The sequence below is a fragment of the Myotis lucifugus genome, unplaced genomic scaffold (assembly GCF_000147115.1).
Source record: "Myotis lucifugus unplaced genomic scaffold, Myoluc2.0 scaffold_37, whole genome shotgun sequence".
NCBI lineage: Eukaryota > Metazoa > Chordata > Mammalia > Chiroptera > Vespertilionidae > Myotis > Myotis lucifugus.
Window position 1 is genome coordinate 4835892 of NW_005871085.1, and position 26395 is coordinate 4862286.

At 40.5% G+C, this 26395-nt stretch overlaps 1 protein-coding gene across 1 annotated transcript in view; it reads right to left on the bottom strand.

Annotated features, from left to right (window-relative positions):
- Nucleotides 1-26395, bottom strand: part of AGBL4 (ATP/GTP binding protein like 4) — an 887859-nt gene that overhangs the window by 538107 nt on the left and 323357 nt on the right. The window contains exon 4 of the mRNA XM_023752821.1: nt 24180-24274. Coding sequence (XP_023608589.1) covers nt 24180-24274 — 95 coding nt within the window. The remainder of the gene's footprint in view (nt 1-24179; nt 24275-26395) is intronic.

A 26395-nucleotide genomic window follows, 5' to 3' on the forward strand; every position in this document is an offset into this window, starting at 1 on the left:
ACAGTGACAGAATGCGACTCCAGATCTCCTGTCCACATCTGTCCCAGTTTGTGATGAGCTGTGGGCGCTATGTAGATGTGGGCACTTATCACCACTGGAACTCACACGGAAGAGGCAAATGACTGCCTCACCTTGCTAGTGAGAGGCAGAACTCTTGTCTCCTGATGCTTCATCACTGATCTTTTCCTTCTTCCTGGACAAAACTACTCAGAGAGAAGCAATGGATTACTAACCTTGCCTGGGCTAGTTCTGTACTCTAAGCAACAAAAGATATTGGGATGTAAACCATAGGCCAGAACAACTTTATCTTTCCTCTGCTTATCTCCTCATAGAGCCAGGGTTTTGATTGAATAGCCTCTAGAAAATTCATTTCTTCTTGCATCCCCACATGGCTTTAATTTATTACCAAGTGACTCCTTGGAGGTTCCATATTTCTTCTTTCAAGGATACAGTGGAGGGCAGCATAGTATTTTTCCTTCGGAAATAAGGCTGATCCTCTTCTTCATTGTTCCCCATGTCCTTTAAACAACCTCTATTCATCTATATTTAGCACTTATTGATTCTCACTTAGCTGTCTTGTCCCTCCTAGACTCTGGATTTCATATACTCTGCTCTGTAGAAACTGAGTATATGTCTACTTCCTCTGATTGCATAGGTAAACAAGCCACCCTGAGGTGCAGCATAAACACTAGATTCTGCCCCTGCCCACTAGGATCACTCTTAATAGAAACTGGGGTGGAAGTAGAAATAGGAAGGTAGGATTCCTGTTTATAAGGATATTGGACTGGGAGTCAAGATACCCTGGCATAAGTCCCAATTCCAGCTTGTCCTAATGGCATCATCTGGATGAGTCACAATTCCTCCGTGGGCTCGCGTTTCTTGTCTGAAAAACAAAGGGGTTTTAACCAGGTGACCCTAAAAGCCCTTTTGCATTTCCTATCACAAATGATATTTTATGTTGATTTTATATCCATTGCATAATATAAGTACAATGTAAAAATTACCAAAAAAAAAAGACACTTTGGAAAAGTACTTTACAAATGGAAAATCCCTCTACAGATATACTCATCGCTCTGATGATGTCATGACTAAATTCCTGGATCTCCACAAACCTTGTACCTTCATGTTAAAAATAATCCCCACTTTCTCCTGGTAGGCGATGTTACCTCCTCCTGGGGACACCAGAAGTCCTACCCTATCGGCAGTGCTCCTCTGACCTCTCCTTCCTTCCTCTCCAGCCTGACAGGCAGCTCTCACACAACAGGAACGTAAGAGCTAGAAATCAGAGGAATTCAAGACGGATTTTGTAGGACAAGCTGCTCCTTTTGTGAAACAATTCCTGTTTCAGAGAAGACACATTCTTGGTCGCTACTGAACATGGGCGTGGGGGACAAGAATGTGGCATCACCGGGAATTCTTTCTCTTTTCATCTTACCACAGTGCATTGGTCTCACAGGGCTCCCGGTTGTATGAGTAATGAGCAGATCCACTTAAATCTATGAAAATAAAGCTAATTCTTGTGTATGGTGTGAGTTGGTGGTCTAGTTTCATCCTTTTGCATGTATCTGTCCAATTTCCCCAACACCATTTATTGAAGAGACTGTCTTGACTTCATTGTATGCTCTTGCCTCCTTTGTTGAATATTAATTGGGCATAGTGGTTTGGGTCGATTTCTGGGTTCTCTATTCTATTCCATTGATCTATATGTCTGTTCTTGTGCCAGTACCAAGTTGTTTTAAGTACAGTGGCTTTGTAATACAGTTTGATATCTGGTATTGAGATCCCACCTACTTTGTTCTTCTTTCTCAGGATTGCTGCAGCTATTCGAGGTCTTTTTTTTTATTCCAGATGAATTTTTGGAACGTTCGTTCTAGATCTGTGAAATTCGCCATTGGTAATTTAATGGGATTGCATTGAATCTATAGATTGCTTTGGAATAGTATGGACATTTTGATGATGTTGATTCTACCAATCCATGAACATGATATGTTCTTCCATCTGTTTTATGTCTTCTCTAAACTCAAAATGGATAAAAAGACTTAAACGTAAGACGGGAAACCATAAAAATACTAGAGGAATCCACAGGCAGCGAAATCGCAAACATATGCCGAAGGAATTTCTTCTCCGATAATGCTCCTAGGGCAATGGAAACTAAAGAGAAAATAAACAAATGGGACTACATCAAAATAAAAAGCTTTTGCACAGCAAAGAAAACCATCAATAAAACAACAAGAAGACCCACTGCATGGGAGAACATATTTGCCAATGATATCACCGATAAGGGTTTAATCTCCAACATTTACAGGGAACTCATGAAACTTAATAATAGGAAGATAAACAATCCAATAAAAAAATGGGCAACGGACCTAGATAGACACTTTTCGAAAAAGGACATACAGAAGGCCGAAAGACATATGAAAACATGCTCAAAGTCACTAATTATATGAGAGATGCAAACCAAAATGACAATGTGGTATCATCTCACACCTGTCAGAATGGCTATCATCAACAAATCAACAAACGACAGGTGCTGGAGAGGATGTGGAGAAAAAGGAACCCTTCTGCACTGCTGGTGGGAACGCAGACTGGTGCAGCCACTGTGGAGAACAGTATGGAGCTTCCTCAAAAAACTAAAAATCGCCGTAACCGGTTTGGCTCAGTGGATAGAGCGTCAGCCTGCAGACTGAAAGGTCCCAGGTTCGATTCCGGTCAAGGGCATGTACCTTGGTTGCGGGCAAATCCCCAGTAGGGGGTGTGCCTACTGGGAGGCAGCTGATGGATGTTTCTCTCTCATCGATGTTTCTAGCTCTCTATCTCTCTCCCTTCCTCTCTGTAAAAAAATCAATAAAATATATTAAAAAAAAAACTAAAAATGGAACTCCCATTTGACCCAGTGATCCCATTTCTAGGAATATATCCCAAGAAGCCAGAAACACCAATCAGAAAGGATATATGCACTCCTATGTTCATAGCAGCACAACTCACCATAACTAAGATTTGCAAACAGCCTAAATGCCCATCAACAGATGAGTGAGTTAAAAAACTGTGGTACATCTACACAATGGAATACTATGCTGTGGTAAAAAAAGAAGGAACTCTTGCCTTTTGCAACAGCATGGATGGAACTGGAGAGCATTATGCTAAGTGAAATAAGACAGTCAGAGAAAGATAAATACCTCATGATTTCACTCATTTGGAATATAGAGAACAACATAGACTAATGAACAGGGACAGATCCAAAGACAGAGAAACAGCGATCAGACTATTAATCCCCAGAGGGAAAGTAGGGGATGGTGGGGGTAAGGGTAAGAGATCAACCAAAGGACTTGTATGCATGCATATAAGCCAAACCAATGGACATGGACAACAGGGGGATGAGAGCATGAGTGGGGGGGGCTGGGGGTTTAATGGGAGGGGATGAAGACACATTTGTAATACCTTAACTAATAAAGAATTTTTTAAAAAAAGAAAATAAAGCTAATTCAAGTAATCATTCCAAAGAAACCCAGAACAGGGTCATGCCTGATTTAATTTCCAAGTAGAAAAATTTATCAGTGATATGTCAGAAAGACCCACACATATGTGCAGGCACACACACACACACACACACACACACACACCCCTCCCAACCCTGAAGCTATTTTCCAAGAAAACCAGATGAAGAGCATCTTCATGATCAGAAGCAGGGAGTGCATTAGTGCTGGGTAGAATCAAAACCATGTGCCCTGACTAGGAATTGACTCATGTACTTCCGGTTCATAGGTTGACACTCAACCACTGAGGAACACCAGCCAGGTTCAGGTAAAAAGTTTTAAACAAAATTTATATCATGTTTTTAAGTCAAAGAACAAAGGCACCATGCAGATGAAAGAGTACTTTTCTATCTGCCCAGATTTAATTTTCTTCCTCAACTACATTTTGATTAAAGGAAATATTTTTACTCCCAATTCTGGACTCTCTGCTAGAACTTCATCAATATCAAGTTCACAATGAAGGGCCCAGGTGTGGATTTCAGTGGGGGGAGAGTGGAGCAGGGTCTTCTCCCTCATTCTTGGCACTGTTTCTGTTGACAATAACAAAATATATTTAATAATGAAAGTATTGTTAAAGGACATTGTGTTAGGAGAACAGCAAAGCCTAGGTCAATCTGGTTATTAGAAATTTGCCGAGGTAAAACTACTGACAGTGTGGGGCATTATCAGGGAAGGGCAGATTTCCGAGTGAGGGCTGGGAGGTGAGAACTGGTTAGAGGTGAAGCAGAAGTGATCAGCTGGAAACGGTTGATGAACAGAGTTGAAAGGGAGAAATTAAAAGTGGAGAAACCAATTCAAAGACTGATGCGATGTAATAATCCACATAAGAGGACAAGTTTCATAAGAGTTCTTGGTATTCCCCTTGTATCACTGCTGTGTGTATTCTCAGGACCTAAAATACAAATGTGCTCAATAAATAGTTAAGCAAAAAATGACCTCCATTTGTGTCCAGGAGGGCAGGGGAAGCAAGAGAGAGGTTGGTTAGGGGGTCATATTTGGGCAAAGAAACCCCACTCATCTATAGGTTTCCAGATGACTTTTTTACCTAGATCCGTGGTCGGCAAACTGCGGCTTGTGAGCCACATGCTCTTTGGCCCCTTGAGTGTGGCTCTTCCTAAGCCTTAGGAGTACCCTAATTAAGTTAATAACAATGTACCTACCTATATAGTTTAAGTTTAAAAAATTTGGCTCTCAAAAGAAATTTCAAACGTTGTACTGTTGATATTTGGCTCTGTTGACTGAGTTTGCCGACCACTGACCTAGATCATTATCCAGACGATACTGGCTGGCTGACTGGATTAAGCCACTTTTTAATGAGTATTTATCATTTCCAGACCCCCATACGTAGCATCAATATGCAAACATTATCTCATTTAATTTCTTTTATAAAACTACCCCAGGAATTAGGTATTGTTATCCCCAATGTATGTGGGAACAAAGTGAAATATCTGCTGCAGGTCATGTAGCTAAAAAATTGCACCAGAATTTGATTACAAGACTGACTCTAAAGCAGCCATGGGCAAACTACGGCCCGCGGCCCGTTTGAAATGAATAAAACTAAAAAAAAAAAGACTGTACTCTTTTATGTAATGATGTTTACTTTGAATGTATATTAGTTCACACAAACACTCCATCCATGCTTTTGTTCCGGCCCTCCGGTCCAGTTTAAGAACCCATTGTGGCCCTCGAGTCAAAAAGTTTGCCCACCCCTGCTCTAAAGCCTATGATTGCTCCACTGTAATCAGAGGAGCACATGTCACTGGCCTCACTAAACAGGGGGTTTTAGGTATCCTATTTCCACACACATTCCAAAAGAAGACTCTATCTCACAGCCTCCACAACCAATAGAAGCACACTTTAAAATTTGTGCAAATGTGTTTTTAATAAACTACCTCAAAATTTTCTATATGCCTTAATAAGTTTTGTACCCTCAGGAGTCCTTCTTAGATAAAGATAAGATGTTTTAGAAAATCCCCCATCCCTAACTACTTGATAACATTAATCATTTTAAATCTCCACCAAAATCATAGGCAGTAAGTCATATTGTTGACTGGCATAGTGAATATAAATGCTACCTCTTACCACATGACATATGATTGGATGAATTACTACAAATTCTGAAAATAATATGAATTCAGAAAATCCTCAAAACAGATAGATTCCACCTCACCCTGCTGCACATCCTACCTGATTATAATTCTATCCTTTCCTTTACTCCAGCTTCCTTTTGCTAAAGTTATTTGAAAGTGTATTGCTTTTCCACTCTGGAAATGCTATTTTACACTCCTTTGTTTCTAATAGGGCTGTGGAAGTAGCAACATAATATGCTTTTCCTTCCAGATGTTAACCTTTACTCTTTAGAAAATGAATTTTCCACCTATCATTTCAAAGTACTCTGTCAAATGGTGTCCTATTTATGGCTGTAGTGCATCCCCATCACGCAGACAAGATGTCTCTCAGGGGTGAAAAACAACATTCATTCTAATCCATGTAATTGCTTTTAAAATGCCCTATGTCTTTATTAGCAGTCCTCCTATTGCTGTCAGAGGATGAGCATACTCCTTTGGAAATGTCTCTTATTTCCCATTTATGTATTGAAAAGGTATTTCAATTATAGAAATATGCAGTTGACTTAGAAAGACATTTCTCTCATCCACAGCCAACCCACAATTTCAGAATGTTGTGGAACTGAGGTAAAACATAGACTAAAATTCACTTTTAACAAAAGTTTTATATATATATATATATATATATATATATATATATATATATATATATGCCTAAGCAACCATTCACTATGATGCGCACTGACTACCAGGGTGCAGATGTTCAATGCAGGAGCTGTCCCTTGGTGGTCAGTGCGCTCCCACAGTGGGAGCCAGAGGCAGGCAGGGCTCACAGCTGGCCACCACATGGAGACTGCAGTGGAGCGGCAGCAAGCCTACCAAGTGGCAGCGGCAGCAGGCACAGCAGGCAGTGTTGGACTGCCGATTTTGGCCTGATCCCCGCAGGCCATGCGGAGGGACGCCACCAGTGCACGAATCCATGCACTGGGCCTCTCGTAAGAAATAAAAAGTTTGTGAGAGAAATTAGGTCAACCAGCTATGCCTACAGGATCACAATAAACCTGTGCTTATTTAATCTGTATAACTGGGATAATAACACTCATATTATGGGATTTTTATGTAAATTAAATATTATATGTGACAATGCCTGGTCCAACTCTTGATAATTAGAAAAATTCAACAAAGAGCAGTAACAGTAGTAGTTGTTATTGCTGTTGCTATTTGAAGGGAAACATTAAACCTTCATTCTTTATTTATCAAATATGTATTGATCATATATGACACAGCCCCCAGTGGAAGAAGCTTTCAATGTAGTATGGGAGACAGACAAGTAAACAGTGAACTATTATGCAATGTGATAACTATTATGATATAAGTATTTAAGAACTGCTCTATGAACACAGATGTCACAATTTAAATAATTATTTATATAGCATTTTACAGTTTTCAAAGCTATTGCCTTGCAAAAACTATTTGAAATAAATTTGGACTGTGCAGTTTTATATATCATCATCATCATCATCATCATCATCCATCATCATCAACATATCACCCTGGCAGGTACCATTTGCTACATGACTACTACTCCAGGCCCTGGGCTAGAAACTTTACATGTATTATGTCACTCAATCATCATAAGAAACTTGCAAAGCAGCTACTCTGATCCCCATTTTACAGATGGTAAAATTAAGATTCAATGAGTTTTATTGGCTTCCCTAGTCACAAAACTAGTAAGTGATGTAGTCCGAACATGGACACAAATCTATCTCCAAGTCATGGTCTTTTCTCCATTCTCAATTAAGTTACAGACATAACCTAACTCAGAGAAAATTACAATGAGGATCAGGAAGAGGAAACTTTTTTCTAAATGGGATCTAATATATCCATCTTGAATAAATAATGCAAAAGAGAGGCTGACAATTAATACCCTGATCACTACACTAGATATGGAAGTCATCCTAATTCTAGATTTGCTCTATAAGTTGCCTTTCAACAAAACTAGGGCATATCAAAAGACAAGTTTACAAACAAGTGGCCTTTGGAGAAGCTATTATACCAGCTCACATAGCCTGTAGTCAAATTTAACACTGACATTGCCAATTCTAGCATTCAATCTTTCAGACATTATATTGGCCAGCCTGAATATATAATAGATAACTTTTAGATGGCTGCCAACTAAAACCAACTGTTTGAACAAGCTGCTAGCCCTCAGACAGGAAAGCTAAAAGTGTTAAGGAATAATCATAATTACATTACTTCAAACTAAATCAAGACAAGGGGAACAAATCCTCATAGGAACCTGATACTTCAGAGATGGTCCACAATAAAAGATCACTCACCCTAGTTTCTGCCAAAGGTTGGCTCCTAGAGGTAACAATTATGTTGTTTAATTTGACCCTGTAGAACAGTGGCTCTCAGCCTTGGCTGCACATCAGAATCACCTGGGAATATTTTTAGAATCCTGATTTCTGGCTCATTCTCCGGAAATTCTGTTTCTTTGTTACTAATGTTGTGGCCTCACCCCATAACAAAGAAACAGAATTTCCGGAGGATGAGCCAGAAATCAGGATTTTAAAAATATTCCCAGGTGATTCTAATGTGCAGCCAAGGTTGAGAGCCACTGCTGTAGAACGACTTATATACCAATAAAAAATCTCTGCTAGGTAAAAACAAACAAACAAAAAACCCAACTTACTCCATAAGAAATTAGCATATTCCTTTCTTTCTGACAGTGAGAACTATGTAACCCATAATGCTGCCTTTAGTTCCTGGTGGCTAGGAAACTTATAATTGACTAGTGCCCTGGTGCACGGATTTGTGCACATTGAAAGGAAATGAATTGGAAGGTGGCCAGTGGGGCGGGACTGGGCGAGATGGGCCGGACATGCCCTGGAGCCAACCTCCCACAGTCCCTCCCTGGTTGGCTGTACCTGGGGCAGCACGCAGCTTGAAGGGCATCTGTGGAGTGAGCAGGGTCCCTCTGGCAGGTAGGGTTCCTCGGCCTTGCCTGAGGGGCCAAAACTGGCTCTCCAACATCCCCCAAGAGGTCTTGAATTGTGAGAAGGTAGTTCTTAGGTAACATACCCTGGAATCGGGCTCCCTTTTCTCTGGTTCCAGGGTGCATCACTCAAGAACCGCCGCTGCCAAGTCACCATAGCTCAGCAGCTCCTGCATTGAGCATCTGCCCCTGATGGTCAGTGTATGTCTTAGCTATCAGTTGGATGGACGGTTGGATGATCGCTTAGCCTTTTATATATATATAGACTAGAAGCCCAGTGCACAAAAATTTGTGCACTGGTGGGGGGGTCCCTCAGCCCAACCTGTGCCCTCTCACAGTCTGGGACCCCTCGGGAGATAACCACCTGCTGTCTGAGGCCCACTCCTCTAGGCCCGATCCTGCGGTGTCTGCCCCGTCTCCCCCGGTCACATCCTACTCCACCCTTCTTAGGGCCCCACTGGTGCATGATTTCATGCACTGGGCCTCTAGTCAAATATAATTGTTGGTGACACATATTTGAAGGTTAGGAAAAAGTAATCCTCAGCCTCTTTTCTACCTCATTTTTTTTTCATCTGTCTGAAGCTATCAGCAAGTGACTCCATTATCCACTGCCATTTTGTAGCTTGGGTGTCACACAACTGTTGTAATAGAAACTTGAGAAAGTAAAAACAAACAAACAAACAAAAAAGTTCACTCTATTTTTCACCATTGAACTTCTCCAATCTTTTACTTATATGTAGATTCATGATCTTTTTTCTCTCTCAGGAGATCCAAGAAGAACCTGTCAGAAATATTCCAGCATATGCAAATCCTAACTAGACGGACAAAAATAATGTCTGTTCCTCACATGCTCTGTGGGAGTTGTGCCCTGTTTGCATGATTGATCAGTTTGCATGTTACTTTTCACAATCACTTTTCAAATGGAGACACGAAGCAGAGAATAAGAGAAAGGGTATCTGGGCCTGGACTGGGCAAAAGGGCACCTGGTCCGGGATGAGCCATGTGAACATCTTAGGAATATTCCTCCTACCTCAGAGGGTCATTGTCAGGGGCAGTTTCTGTAACCTCCATTCTATTGGCAGCAGGAGACAGAGCTCCCAAAGATGAAATGTATAGTGAACAGGCTCTTTATTTATTTATTTTTTACCTGGTTGACAGTTCTTCCAGATCTAAATACATTGGATGATATGTAAACTGACAAGGTCCTGGCAGGATTCCTAAACATGCTCAGGACTCATTTCTCCATATTCCCAAGAGTTCATGGTGTTTCTGGCCCTTCCTTCTGGGTAATTTCTGCATTCTTTTTCAGGAGTTCTCTCCATATCTAATTTCAAGGAACAACCTCCATCACCCTGGACTCTTCGGGGAGGTCTCCCTCTTTGTCGGCTCCAGATACAATGTGCTCCTTGTGATAAACCATAGGAAAAATTACCCACTGCAGTGAAGTACTGTTCTCAGAAACAATCAGCCAAAATGTTACTTTTTCTGGGTTTTAGCTCCTCTTTTTCATCTTCACCTCCACTATCTCTGTCCAAGCTTCCTCATCTCTTACCTATATTATTGAAGTAGTCCTTTAACTTGCCTGCCTGTGGCCATTCTCTCCTCTTCTCTCTGCTTCCCCAACCTCTTTCTCCTCCCATGCCAACCTTCCAATTTTCTATTCCATTGACAGTGATTCCAAAGGGCAAATATGAAAATGTAACTTGCTTGATTAGAAAAAAAGCACAACCACCCTCCATCAAATGTTAAGGATGAGAGGAGAAAGGGAAAAAGCAACACCATGGAGAGTCTGTGCTGGATCCTGTTCTATATATTACTGCCCTATATCCTCACAATAATGCTTCAATGTAATATATTATTATCTCTCATTTATTGTGAAGAAACAAAGGTTCAGGGAGCTTAGATAATTCGCCCAAGGTCACATGGCTAGTAGAATCAGTACAGAGCCTCTGAGGTCTTCAGGCACATATCAGCTCCTATTAGTTTGCCCCTATCAATTCTTGGTTCTAAAGGGACAGCAATGAATAAGATGTCTGACCATATCTGACTCCAAGAAACCCACAATTGAGAAGACACTCAGACTATTAGTAAACTAGTGGTTCGGTGCATGGATTCATGCACATTGAAAGGAAATTAATTACCACAGCTCAGCAGTAAACCGGATTCGAGGCCGACAGTGTCCCAGCAATAACATAACCCATGGCCAAAGGTGGAATCGCGCAACCCGCAAGGAATCAGGTCCCCCCTCTCTGGTTCTGGGGTGCATCACCCAAGAACCACTGCTGCTGAGTCACTGCAGCTCGGCAGCTCCTGTGTTGAACGTCTGCCCCCTGGTGGTCAGTGCACATCATATGTACTGGCCAGTCGGACAGTCACCTAGCCTTTTATATATATAGATTACAATGCAATGTGGAAAATGCAAGGCTGAATGGCAAAGTCAGGGTTTGAACTTAACTTTCCTCCAATTAAAGTTGCCTATTATTACAAACTGTTAAATTTTAAAACATTCCTAAAACTTTCAGTATTTGTATTTTTTGCTCAAGAACTATACAATGGGAAATAAAGATACAATTAATTCAGTGAAGTTTTCAAAGCAATTTACATTTTATTAGTCATAACAGCAACAGTGTCCGTTTGAATCCACATCTTCGTGAGAGAGACTCTTGGTCCATGTACAGATAGTGAGTGAGCAGACACATCTGAATGTGGGACCAGTCGCAATAACCGTGTAGCTCTCCCTGGATCTGCGGCTCCTCTGACACACTATGCCCTGTCACAGGGTTCTGCACTGTTGATGACTAGAGAGCCAGAGCGAAACCTGCTCATGTAAAGGTCATGTATGTACCTTGGCCAGACCTTGGAGAGTGATGAGAAACTTTTGGTTCCTCCTCTAACCCATCTAGGCATCTATGAACTGGAAAGCAAGAAATAGAGAGGGAGGGAACTACCATTTCTTAGCATCTCTTTTGTGAGAGCCACAAAACTTATAATCTAAAAATCACAATGAATCTGGTGTTAAAAGCCTTGTGGCAGAATCTTGCCTCCGTCTTTTGGCATGAATGCCTGCCTTTCCTTTCCTTCACCTAATTTACCTTCTCTTATTTTCCCCAAACATACTTTACTATTTTACATCCCAACGCCTTTGCTAAATCTGTTAGTCTGTCTGAAAAATGCATGACCAGCTCCCATTTTTTGTCCTGCTAAACCCTCTCATGCTTCAAAATCCAACTCCTCTCTGAAGCGATCACCAGCCTATGCAGGAAGTTGTTTTATTTTTTGCCTGCTCCTGCCACACTTGATTTTCCTTTCTTTATAGCACTGAGCACATTGTATTATATCCACTTGTTTCCATGTATGTCTTCATCACTGGTCTATGCTCTTTCAGCTGTTTGGACTGAGTCATATTTCTCCTATATCATCAGTGTGTAGTATTGTGCCTGGAACGTAATATTCCCTCACTAAAAGGTGACTGAAAGAATGAATAAATAAACAAATGCATAATTAATAATCTTTGGTTTCATATGTCAACATTGACACTTTTCTGAAATTGTCTGCTTCAAGTTTGGCAAATGTATTACAGGGTTTGGTCCTCTCATTTGTCACTTTTCTAGGGAGATAAAATCCCCTCTCTGTGATCAGGAGTCATTCATTCTCTGATTGAATAACTCTAGTGATAGAAACTTCCTATTAAAAAAAAAAACACCTGACAAATCAGAACATCCTGTCTTGAGTTTTATCAAATCCTTAATTCTCTCCCCTTTTACTAGTCTTATTACTTTATGGTCTTTCTCTACCTCTAATACAGAGCCTTTAAATCATTGTGTGGAACTTGACTTCATTTACTTCTATGATTTTTAACTCTCATACCTGTAAAACAGAAATAATATTTACGTATTAGCAAAAGCCAATTGTGAGGACTAAATATGCTTTGCCATGTTCAGAAAATATTGTTAATGTGACATAAGTCTGTATCACTGATACTTTCTTATGAAGTCTAGGCCCTCTTCTTTCTCACTTGAAAGTGTATTTTTAAGAGGTAGCTCTGTACCCATTCATGGACTTTAGCCATCAATAAGCAAGCAGAAGAAAAGTGTTTCTTTGATGCTCCACAGAAGAATGAACTAGTAGCTTGAAAGATTTCATTCAATGCTACCAAAAATCTCAGTTTTTCTTTTCCGTGCAACCAAACTGACAGAGGGCAGGCTCTACAGCAGGCCACATGCTGGATACTGGAGGTACTGAGATGATTTAGACACTGTCTCTACTCTGGGTGTGGGGAGGAGGGTCTTGGTCTAAAGGGGCTCACTTAGCAGAGGAGCAGGAGTAGGAGGACAGGTTGGGATGACACAGTAGAAAATTATATCACTTAAAGCTTTTAATCAAGTTCCTTTATAATAGATCCAGAATCCACAGAGCGTGGGGATACATATCTAGTGAAAACCTGTTGTGTGCTAGGTAGTTGGTATACATCAGTAAACAAAGCAAAGACCCCTATGTATAACATACATCCTAGCAGAATAAGACAGGCAATGAACAACAAACAATTTTAAAAAGAAAATTATATGTCTGTTAAAACTCAATAAGAACTGTAAATAACAACAACAAAGGATAGTGGAATAAGAGGCATCAAGAGCGCTGGGGTGGGGGATGTTGAAGTTTTAAAGAAGATGTCCAGGTAGATATCATGGAGGAGAAATCTGAACAGAGACTTGAAGGAGGGCTATATGACTGCCTGACGTAGGAGTTTCCAGGCAAAGGGAGCACTAGCCAGTACAGAAGCCCTAAGGCAAGAGCATGCCTGGCATGTCTGGGGAAGAACAAGGAGGCCAGGGATCACTGAGAGCCAGGGGGAAGTAAGAAGCAGGTGAGTAGAGCTGTGATATCACCTGACTTGTGTTTTAAAACAATCAGTCTAGTGACTCTGCAGAGAGTAGGCTGCAGAGGTGCAAGGGGAAAAGCAGAGGGCCAGTAAAATGTCACTGTAGGAATTCAGAAGAAAGATGGTGGTGACTCAGACCACTGTAACATTTACAAGGCATGTACTGTGTTTCTGGCTCTGTGAGGGTATAAAGAAGATATTGTCTCTAGCTCAAGAAGCTCAGTCAACAATCCGTTCCTAACCTATTTTCCAGCTTCATTATCTACCTCAGGACCCAAGCTCTGCTCATCTCTCCCCGTCCCAGCTCACAGCAGTCCAGCCAGCCCAAATTGCTCATTATTTCCCAAACACACCATGCTTTCTCATGCCTTTACAGAGAGTAGGACACCCATCCACTCAGTTTGCTAAGCTCACAAATTTAAGCTTCTTCAAGACTCAACCGAAATGCCATCTTTTCAGGCAAGTTTTCTCTAATAGCCTGTTCAGAATTGGTCACCTCCTCTTTGTTGCCCTAGCATTCTATGCATACTACTTATCTAGGTGCATTATAAATAGATTCCTGTTCTGCCAAAAATCAAAGACACTATGACTTATTCAATACCTACAATATCTAGTAAGAGCCTTGCCTTCATTATCTTTTCACTAAACACAGAGAAGTAAGAGCAGAAAAGAAAAGGAGAGAGAAAGAAAAGAATTATTACAAGCCACTTTTGAAAGGTTGCCAGCTTGTCCTAGAAAAAACACATTTGCACACGGTCCTTTTCAGAGAGACAACTGGGAGCAAGCGGAGTACAGAACACTCAGGTTCCAGGCACGTTCCCCAGCAAAGGTTCAGATCCAGAAATAGCCATGGAACCTGCGTGGATGACATGGTCAGTGGGAGTCAGTCATCTATAAAATTCCTCTAATCAGAACTAGCATCTGGATTCCTTGACCAAATGCAAGAAAGGACTTGTCAGTGTTTGGGTCTTGACTTTTGGAGATGACTCCAGCTGTGTGTAACAGGCTGAGCAGGACAGAGTGAGCAACCCACTCTGCTGTGGGGATGAATTGGCACTGCTTGGATCTGGCACCCACAGCACTAGGGCCGAGAGGAGTAGCACCGGGGAGAGGCTGAGAGGCCCCAGAAAACTGGCCAGGCCTGGTCATGGTCAAGAGTAAAGTCTAAGCTAAAGGGCAGAGGGAAGGGAAAGGGGATGCCAGTTGCTGCATTGGGTGACTCATCCCACCTTCTCTCACTTAATCCTTGTAGCTACTCTAAAAGCGAGACATAATCATCTTTTCCATACACAGAACCTGAGGCATAGGAACATTAAGTAACTTGTCCAGAGCCATACAGATACCAGGTGGAGCCTGTATTTGCACTTGGGTCTGTCTGTCTTCAGACCTCTTTCACTCGCAGAATTAAAGTAACCGTGTGGCTGCTCAGCTTAGAGCCTGGCTCTGGCTCTGGCCTGGAAGGAGACCCAAGTTATAGACATGGTTCTGTTCACTTTGCTATATGTCTGAGGGAAAATAATTTTGCCCCTCTGAGCCTCATTTTTATCATTTGTCCAAACTCTGAAATTCTATGATATCTGGTAAGAATTTTAAGGATGCTACTTTCCTCTCTCATTCCCCTACTCCCCCACCATCCTCTACACACACCCGCATGACTTCTCAAGAAGCCACACACACAGAATCTTTTATATTATCCAGATTAGAAAGAGGAGTGTGACGAAGGCTAGAGCCTCTAGGGACTTTATCCCTGTTGATTCACTCAGAACCACTCGGAACTACACATCTCCCCCCGACACTTAGTGTCTCATCTTCTTTGTTTTTGTCAGGAAAACCTACCTTCCACCTAATAAAAAAGAGCTGCCTTTATCTTGCACGATTCACTCTTTTTAAACTCTACCTTGGGGTTTCAGTTGCAGTAAAGAATTCTATTCAGCATGTAATTGGAGAAAATATAATGGAAATATTGAAATAAAAATAATATTCTCCCTAATATATTCATTTTAATTGTTCTTTTTCTCACCAGAGTTGAGTGGGAGGTAATCCCTTCTAGTTCAGTTATATCTTCTTGAAATGACTGTGGTTTTATAATGTGTTATTTTGTGAGCAGAGGTTTTTTCTTTTTTTTTCTAACTCCCTTATGTTATATCACATCTGGGTTCAAGTTAAATAATTTTATTGTTTCTGATATACTTGGTCATAAGCCAAAAAATAATAAGTATTCTGCTTATGATGCAAGTATCCTTATTAAGTTCTTATATTAAAGATTTCTGGAATGCATTGAAAATATAGACCTGAGAACAAAAGCAAACTTTCATGGAAATGCATTAAGTTCTAGAGTTTATAATGTAGGGCTTTTATGAAAAGAGAGAGAGAGAGAGAGCAAATTGAAACAATAATTCTTATAGCTACAATACTTGGGAAAATCATATAACTTTAATTCTCACATAACTTTAATTCTCACAATAACATCATAAGATGGATATTATTAGCTCCATTTTATATTTGAGAAAATAGAATCTCAGAAAAATTATATCAATTGTTTAATCACCCAACAAAGTAAGTGGTGGAACCTGGCTTTTAGAAGTTGGTTCCAGAGGGAGGGATCATGAAGAAAAGGGGATTGCTGGGAAAGGAGTTTTGTCTTCTTCCAAATCCTCCATAATGATTAAGCTCAATAACTGCCTTATGAGACAGTTGGCAGCCTGACTCTAAGACTGGACAGCCGCCATCCGAGGCTTGCCTGCACTGTGTGCCTGCCACCCCCGCTGGACTGAGGGGACTGGGCACCACCATCCTGTGGCTGTGGGCGCCGCCATCTTTGAGGGCATGGCAGTCAATTAGCATATTCCCTTCTTATTGGCTATAGGCACTGCTATCTTTGAGGGCGTGGCAGTCAATGAGCATATTCCCTCCTTATTGGCTGTGGGCACTGCCATCTTTGCAATGGTGTGAAGGTCAATTAGCATATTCCCTCTTTATTAGATAGGATTTTTAAAGTATATCTTATAGAGCACTTTCACCTCCAAGGTTAATGTTTACCGTTATAATAACCATTGGGAAGAAAGTAGTATTTTCTCTATTTTATTGATAAAGGCAGTAAAGCTCAGCGATATGAAGTAATATAGTATAATAATAATTGCCACTATTTCTAGACACATTACTCGGCATCAGATGCTTCCAGTAAGGTGATTTACAAATATTCTATCAAATACTCAAAACTATTATACACATTTTACATGAGAAAACAAGGACTCAAGTCAGTATCAGCTAGAAACTGAAGCTAACCTGTGCTGGATATATTCCACATGCCCCTCTGTAACCTGTCTCCACTCTTCTCCACTCTTTTCTCTGCTTACTTGGCTGACCTCTATGGATTACATCAACTGTATTCTGTACTCCTGCCTTCTGTTTAGATCTTCCCATGAGGAAGTCTAGCAAGTGATCAGAGGCAGGAAGGAGAGGGAGATCAGAGTATTTATTTTCCTGGCTGCTTTCTCAAAAGGTAACCTAAAGCTTCCTGTTTCTCTTGATAGAAGGTCACTGCTACTTTCAAAGCAGCCCACTCTGCACAACTCCCTCTTTGCAAGCTTCAATAACTTCTCCCTACCCAAAGGGTGGTGAAAATTCTGTTGTTACTAGTCCCAGGTTCTTGCACTATCACTTGTGGATTTACAAACCAACCATTATTAATACAATGATCCTTTATAAATAAACCTACCTCAAATTATCCTACTAAAGGCCTGGTGCATGAACTCATGCATGTGTGGGGTCCGGCCAGCCCACCCTGATGGTTTGCTGTACTCCCCCATCAGGGTGCAGGGGGGCCAATTGGGGGTGGGGCTGGCCGGGGGGAGGGGCCTGGAGAAGACCCACTGAGCTGGAGCTGAACACGGGCCCCAGTCTTCCCAGGGAAGATGGCCTCAGCAAGGAAACAGAAACCACCAGAAGCTCTGCAAACAGACCCTGAGCTCCCTTTGGCCAGATGGACTCAGAGCTGGTGTCTCTATGTGTACTAGTACATTAGACACAGCCCAGCACTTGCCTTTGTCTGTTGGTCAAATCCATTGCATCAAAAAACTTGTTCCCCTTCTCCTTTTTGGGCCCTTACAACAAATACAGGCCAATTGGGAGACACGGGCCCCAGTGCAGAGCCCCACAATCACCCAGAATTTAGGCCTAAGACAACTGGGCAGCAATCTCCACAGAACTGAACACACTGCTTTAGAGTCTTAATTCTCCCCTAAAATGTGCCCAGCTGCTCCTCTTTAGCCAGAATAGACTGAACTAAGGAACCAAAGACCGAATTTCCTTCTAGGTGGGATCCACTGGGAGCCGGCTGGTGGCAAGGCCCCTCACAGGTGGCTGCCTTCCCCCGAAGCTTGGTGTGCTCTGAGCCGGTCGTTGCTGGTGGTGCCAGGTCCTGAGCTACTGGTCGGGTGGCAGGTCCACAGGGTTTCCTGGCCTCCCTCCTGACCAGCATGCCAGACGGCTGCCACTAGAGACAGGACTCAGAGAGCAAAGGAGCTGACCTGCAGATGGCCAGGCCGCACCCCTCACCCCACTTCTCAGACTCACTCACGTGGATTGGGCCAAAGCCTGCTGCCTAAGACTGGCGCCATGTGGAGAGGGTCGCAGTGGGGAGAAGGGTGTCCTGACCTCCAGCCTTGATGATCATCATCTCGGGACCCAGCTGATTGAATTCATCTCACAGAGCCTTCATCTCAAGCTGCACGCTCATGCTGGCCACCTTCGCGTTCTTCTTTACTGGCACCTTGGCAGCAACTGCGCAACTGGCCCTGGGCCCTCGGTCTCGGCAGCAGCACTGGCAGCGACCCCAGCAGCTGGCTTGTCATAGCAACCAGTCATTCTGGTTGTTCCACTGTAATGGTCGCTGGGCTTTTATTATATAGACTAGAGGCCCAGTGCATGAGATTCGTGCACTCGGGGGCTGGGGGAAGGAGGGTCCCTCAGCCTGGCCTGTGCCTTCTCACAGTCTGGGAACCCTCGGGGGAATGTCCGACTGACAACTTAGGACTGCTCCCCAGTGTGCTCCCAGGGGGAGCAGGCCTAAGCTGGTAGTCGGACATCCTTAGCTCTGCTGCAGAGGAGGGAATGCTCCTGCCACCACCTCTGGGCTCACCAGCTGTGAGCCCAGCTTCTGGCTGAGCGGTGCTCCCCCAGTGGGAGCGCACTGATCACCAGGGGGCAGCTCCTCCATTGAGTGCCTGCCCCCTGGTGGTCAGTGTGCATCATAGCGACCAGTCATTCCACCATTCGGTCTATTTGCATATTAGGGTTTTATTATATAGGATGGGTGTGTCGCCTGTTTCCTTTTGGAAACCTAATGAGACACAGTCCTGTGAATTCAATATCTATAGGTTCCCATTCATTTATTCAGCCTCTCACACATTCAAGAGGTGATGGATGGTGTCACTTTGCTATGTAGCACTACCTCCCAAGATGTAGTAGATTTCTCAGCACCCTTGGTCTTCTCTCCCTTGGGAATCTTCAGGACACCCAATTCCCTGATGCCTGCCTGGGTTATGAGTCCTAACAAAGTGACCCCATGACCAGAGAGTTGAGAATGTAGTCTGGAGCATTGTAGGCAGTTTTATTCACAGAGATTTCTTCCATGTGTTCTTTTATTATTTAAATAAATCCCAGCCATTGGTTATGGCTCAGTGGTTGAGCATCAACCTCTTGATCCCCAGTGTGGGGCATGCGGGAGGCAACTGATCAATGATTCTCTCTCATCATTGATGTTTCTATCTCCCTCTCCCTCTCTCTTCCTCTCTGAAATCAATAAAAAATATATAAAAATAATAAATTAAAAGAAATTTATTTGAATGTCTGGCTTAAGGCCATATAAAGGCCTGGTTTATAGCATTTTCCAATTTCCATGATATAATACATGATGATTTCAAGCTTCCAATGGTTTAAAAAGCAACTAACATAACTGCTAAAAATTCAATAATCAGTTACTGCAAGCTGACAGGTGCAGCTCCAGGAGACCACTACACTGCTCAATGATATGGTTACATTTCCCTCGGTCTCAACTCTTAATAAGAATTTGATTTTTGGTCACAGCATGTATTTCCAAATGCCTCTTATATCTCACTCCAAGTATCTCTACTGATGTCAGGAATATCCTGGCAGATCAGAAGGATAGGATACATGATACTCATTTTACTAAGATGAAGAAACCAAGTCCCAGGAAAGTGGTGTGATTCAACCTGAATCATATTATAAGTAATTGTTAACATCATTTAATAAATTGTTTTATTTTCCATAAATATAACTGATTTTCCACAAATTCAAATTGTGGAATTTCTAAAAATATTTTTAAAACTCTAAAAAAATAAAAATCTTGCCATCTAAAGACATCAGTTAACAGTATTACATGTATGAGTATTTAATATATATATAGGTTTCATACTATTATAACAATTATATATAGTATTCTACCTTACTTTTTACTTTATACAAGATCAGCATTTTCTGTGTTATTACAAATGTCTGGAAACTATTTTTAATGCCTGTATAATATTGCAATGAATTGACTCACTATCATTTACTTACTAATTTTCCTGGTTTTAAACATTTAGGTTGGTTTGAGCTTCTGTCATTATCAACTACTATATAATCAATACCTTTATATAAAAAGATTTTTCTATAATATGGGTCTTTTTTATTGTTTAAATCTTAGAACAATATTGCCAAGACTAGGACTCAGATTTTTAGATTCCTATTCCTAATTTCTTTCCACTACATTTCCCAACTCTTAAAATAATAAACCACGTGGGCATTTTAATCTAATGCCATTGTAAGTTTTCATGTAAGTGTTTCGGTTTTCTTAGTCATCCCTAACCAATGGTGGAAAGGAAGCACCTTGAAACCTAACCCAAATGCAAACATAGCTTTCAGTACTATTACTTTATAGGAATATATTCAAGGAAATTGGTAATAACATTAGCATTGATGAAAAAACTGATTAGAGTAAGAGTGAATTATGCCAATTTGTTTCTGTGGGCTTTGGTTTTATCGTCCCAGTGTTTACACAAGGTCTGTCTCTTGTTCGGCCTTTAAAGTTGTCTCCCTGAGTCTTCATTTCGGCCTCATCACTCAGGAGTTGAATGACCAACTTGTCTTGGTTTTCCCAGGGAATTCACAATTTAAAACTAAAGTTTAAATTCCCATATCCCAGGAAACACAATAGTTCCAGGCAAACCAGGAGGGTTGGTCACCCTACCAGTCAGGAGTGGATACTGACTCAAGAGTCATCCACAATTCCTCCCGCTCTTTTACCCCTCACATCTATTCAATCACAAAGTTAAGTTGATTTAATCTTCTGTCAATGCTCAAATCCACCCAACTTGTTTTCATCTCTACTATTACCACCTCTAAAATTTGGTTCAATCTACTCTAATGAACAAATTAATCAGCAAAGTCATTTCAGATCTACCAAAGATCACACAGCTGCTTCCTGCTTCCTGTGTCCTCTTCCTCCATCCTCCCCAAGCACAGAGTATGGCAGGAACAGTAATTGGAGTTCTGATGTCTTTGGCTTTATGCTGCCACTTACTATGTAAATATCATGGGCTTAGTTTCTGCATAGGTGAGGATACAAATACCAGTCGTTTTGTAATGCCAGTTCTCAGCAGTGCCTAGTAGCAATTTCAGCTTTTGACAATGTTAAAAAATATTAATGACTTACAGTTGCAGAAACTTGATGCTACAGAATCTTAACAACCAGCGATCTTTTAAGACTAATATGTAAACAGAAGTAGAGTGAATTAAAATGGGCAGGATACTTTTGAATCCTCTAGCTTCTCCAATTTGCTGCTAGGTATTGTGATGTTATCTCCTCAAGGCAGAACGGTCTTGAATGACCATATGTTTGCATAATGGCTTTTTAGTTGCTTCTTTTGCTCATTTGCTTTCCACAACTAATTGATTACCAGACCTATGCTGAGGTCTGGAGGCATCTTTGCTTGAGATCAGTCACAATTCCCTTGGATAGGTGAAGAATAATGTTATTTCACCTTGAAAAGGTAAGGAAAGTTTGTTTTCCAATTAGGAATATATTTTATCCAGGAAATTTAGGGTTTTTAATGTTTGTCATATGGTAAGAAATTTTCCATGGTCTATGTGAATATTAAAATAGGCAATGCCCCTAGACCAGAAAAGTATCAGCTACTTCTCTTTGTTATGATGGATACCTGGGTATTGGGGAAACTGGAATTATGGAGACAATAGAGAAGATATTCTAACATTGGGATCTGTAAGGTTATTTGTCAGCCTTGAGTCAGGCCACTCTCTAGAATCCTAAATTTTGATGAATACCTTAGGTTCAGTAAAATTTAATATTCTGAGAGTCAGTCACATACACTTCTTTATCTTACCCTGAAAACATTTAGGATAATGACTGCTGAAAGACAGTTTCTGGTACAGGTCATCAACATAAGGAATGGAAGCAAATCCTAGGCAGTTAGAACCAAAGGGGTAGAAAGAATCTTTAGTACAAACCAGTAGCAAGGACAGTAATAGACTGCAGAGATCAGTTAATAAAATTCTAAAATGAAAGTTCCATTTGGGAACGTATCTTTTCTGCTATATTCATATAATAGCTCCAGTTTCTAGAATAATGTGTGGCACTTTAAAGGTGCTCATTAAAATATTATTAAGTAAACAAATATCTAAACATCAGCTTAGGGGCAGGTGACTATGAAAGAATGTGAATAGCTTTGCATTCTAAGGGCTGGGGATGGTAAAGTAAAAAATAGGAGAGTTTAAACATATCAACAACTTGATTTGCTCTGGTCCCTTATGCCTTACAGGCTTGATAAACTACAACAAACTCAGTTCTAAAGCTTTCATGTCTTTCAGACCATTAGAGAAACCCCATGACTGGATAATGGCTGCTGCTAAGAGCTTGCAATGTTAAATAAGAACACTAACTTAATTCTAAGGCATTATAATATAAATGCAAGGACTCATTAATATTTCAAAATCTTGTCAAAAGCCCTGACAGAGAAGACCCAAATGATAGTCCATGAGAAACAAAACAAAATGAAAAGAAATAATTAAGGCTTAAGGGTTTTCAAAAGCACAGAAAAAGAGAAGACTCCAGAACTGAACACGTGAGAAAACGGGAGGGTGACTATTGTTGTGTGAGATCCCAGCACAGAGCCAGTAAAAGAAGTGCAATGTTATTTTGAAGGCCCTGGTGAGCATATCAATAGTGACGTTCTTTGGTAGGCAAGGTTTGAAGTACACATGAGCACATATGCCTGTTAGAGACATGTGTGCTTTTGTTATCCACCTGGGTTGACTTCAGAGACTCAAAGCAAAGGCCTATCCCTTGTCCAGAACCCACTGTTAAAAAGAAATTAAGGAAGAGCAGTCTAGTGTATTTGATACAGCAAAGCAAAAAAAAGGCCCAGGAAAATATTTTATCTTTTAATAAACAGTTTCCATTATCATCATCAAATGCCTGCATTTTTACAAACCTGATCTTCTCAGCCCAGCATTTACAGAAAATTGCCAAGTATTGTTTATAGATAAAAGCACAATTCAATATTTATGAATTGCTGGTTTTCTATAAATATAGACATTTGGAGATGATCTTCTCACTAGTCATTAAATTTTGAACAGAGATCAAAGCTAGAATAATATTCACAATTCCTTGCATTTGTATAGTGTTTACATAATACTATTAATAATAGATGACATTTACGGAGCACTTAGCAAGTGCCAGGCACTTTACATGTAAATTTGCATAATGAATTCAGTTCAGTTCAAGGAACATTCACTTAGCACCTACTGTGTGACAGATGAATAACATTTTGTTTCTGTCTTTAAAATCCCTTGTTTTGGTACACTCAATCAGTAGTTGTTGAATGAGTGAATGAGTGGATGGATGAACAAAATAATTGGTTTGAATGGCATTGTGGGGTAATAAAAATAACTCAGGCTCCTCCCCTTACTATCTATCATCTTTAGAAAGTACTTAACCTTTCCTAGACTCAATTTCTTCCTCTGTAATATAGGGATATTTAAAATCTCTCTTGCAAAAATGCTGTGAGAATAGTAACAGCAAATGTAAAACATCTGACAAAGAATGGCTCTAGGTAATGACAGTAGTTATTATTATCATCCATATCATCATCATTATTACTATAATTGGGCAATCCTATCCAGCTCTCATCCTCACTAGAGCAATGGGACAAAGAGAACTTTAACATCCACAAAAATACAACATCTACACACACACACACACCAAAAAAAATGTATACTAAAATGTAGTTCTCATTATCCTCCTAGGTTACTGAACAACATTTATGCCCAGGCTAAAAGAACATAGAATCAACTTTAATTAAGTTTCCAAAGATATCGTGATAAAAAGCAAGCAGGATATGAAATTAACCAAATAATAGGCTACACCTTCCCTCAGAATGTTGGTCAATCTAAACATGAGCATGTTCTCTATCCCAACATTCTCAAAACAAACAAACAAACAAACAAAAAACAGCACCTGGAGCCATCCAGAAATTCATATTATTCTTCTAACCAGTAGCCACCCAGAAACTCATCTTATTCTTCTTAGTGCCAGTGAGGCTAAGCCCTATCCATACAGCAGATGAACTTGAGCTCTGGGTCAAATTCTCCAACCTGAAATATGTCCCAATCGGTGGGTCACTTACCATTTTGGTCTGCTCGTAGATTTCACCATAGGGGCCATCCCATCTCTATAAAGACTCTTGGTTTTGCTGAAGTTAACAATGTTGAAAATAACTCTCTGAAAAAGGAGAGAGAAGTTTATCAGAAGACTATGCTATATGCAAGTTGCTACTTCCTGATAATTAATACTGGAAAAAATAAGCAGGGTTAAACTGTACAGTGAAGAAAAATGATGCTCACAGAAACTCAATGTGTTTGTTCCAGTTTAGTACAGTAGTTAACACCACAGACTCTGGTACCTAGAAGCCTGAGTTTTAATCCCAGTTTACACTCTCAAGTTGTATGACCTTGCCAAACTATTAAGTCTTTCTGCGTCTCAGTTTCTTCATCTGGAAAATGGGAATAATAATGGTATCTAGGGTTACTGATGAGGATGAAATAAGTTAATATGTGTACAGTGTTTGGAACCATACTTGGTACATAATCAGTACTATATAAGTTTTGGCCATTATTAATTGTGCTGTCTCTCTAGAGACTGACCTAGAATTTGCATGGAAATGAATGATATTATCATTACAGTGATAGTCGTGCATTTGAAGTTCAACAAACTAAAGATAGTAACAGTACAAAACTGAAGTTAAAAAGTTATGCAACTTCTCCACACCCTTTTGACTAGAACTGGAGGTTATATGTCCTCTCTGCACCCCCTTTGTTATCCTTTGCTAGGCCTAGGGGTACTAGGCTCAACCCTAACTTTAACATCAACTTATAGGGGCATAGGTACTTGGGTAAGCACCTTTCCTCTCTGGGTTTCCCCTTTAAAAATGGGGGAGAGTGTTCTAGATGACTAAAGTTAGAAGAAATTAGGCCCTTGTTTTAATAATTTTGTCACAACTGGGGAGAAGAGACTAGGAAAGAAAAGATAATTGGGTTTAAAAGACACTAAATGACCACGGAAAGAGTCCAAGGGACAGAGGATGAGGAGCAGAGCAAGGAAAGCCAGAGTAGCTGCAGAAAGGGAAAGCTTTCAATGGATCACCATAGACTAGTGTTTCGATCCAGAGGCAAAGAGGGAAGCATCAAAATTCATGTATTGTTTCAGTTAACAAATATTTATTGTGTGAAGTATTATAAAATATCAAGGGCCAGGTGTTTTACACACTTTTTAAATGATTTAAATATTCTCCTATAACTGCAGATGTGGAAATGGAGGCTCCAAAAGTTTACTTGTTTAAAGTCATATAATAGATAATAGATGGAGAGCTGATATTGAATCCAGGGGATTTAAAAAAAATAAGATGCCCATGATCTTGAGCTGCCCACTAAGGTTCCAAATTTCATAACTCTAACCAAAAATAAGGGCAAATATAAATATAATAAAAAATTTCAAGTCTTTATAATTTTGGGGTTTTTTTGAAAAGAGAAAATCTTAACCACTTCCTCTGGCCTCATGTTTGGAACTACCATAAAAATATTTTGTTCTATGAAATAAGCTCTTAGGAATAACTCATGTTTTTCTTTCTCCTTAGAGATCTAACCATTGACCGCATCTCCAGGCATTTCAGTTTCAGAACTCCCTGTTGCATTAAATTAAGTCATCAAGAATGTCCAAGGCTATTCCATTATTAATAACCCAGACCTGCCTGTTGTCAGTTCAATTACTTCTCCCAGGCTCTTGACTATGGTCCGATTTAAGAAAATCAATATCAAGGGGCACAAATGGCCTTTGAACCTCACAAAGCTTAATCCCCCCCCTTTTCTTCTGAGATTCCAGGTGTCAGATCCAGTGAACCTGGAAGCCATATTGCAATTTCAGGATTAAATTAATACTAAATGCAGGGGGTGGGGGGACATCTAATACAGAAATAATGTGCATATGTGAAGCTGAAATAAATGAGAAAGTAAAACATTTATTGATCATTAATATCCTACACTGTGCCAGGAATATTTCCCAGGTGTTTTAAATATACTTGATTATTTAGCATCTACATCCATAAACAAAAGTTATTTATTTTAGCCCAACTTCAAACATGAGGAAATTAAAGCTAACACAGGCTAACTGGCTTGTCACTCCTCCCGCTCTCCCTCACGCCGCAAAATACACCACACATGCACACACACACACACACACATACACACATACATACACACACACGCGTACGCCAGAACTATTAATTGTTAGAGCTAGGATTTAAATCCTAGGTGCTCAGACATAAAGATCATACTTTCTGTGACACTA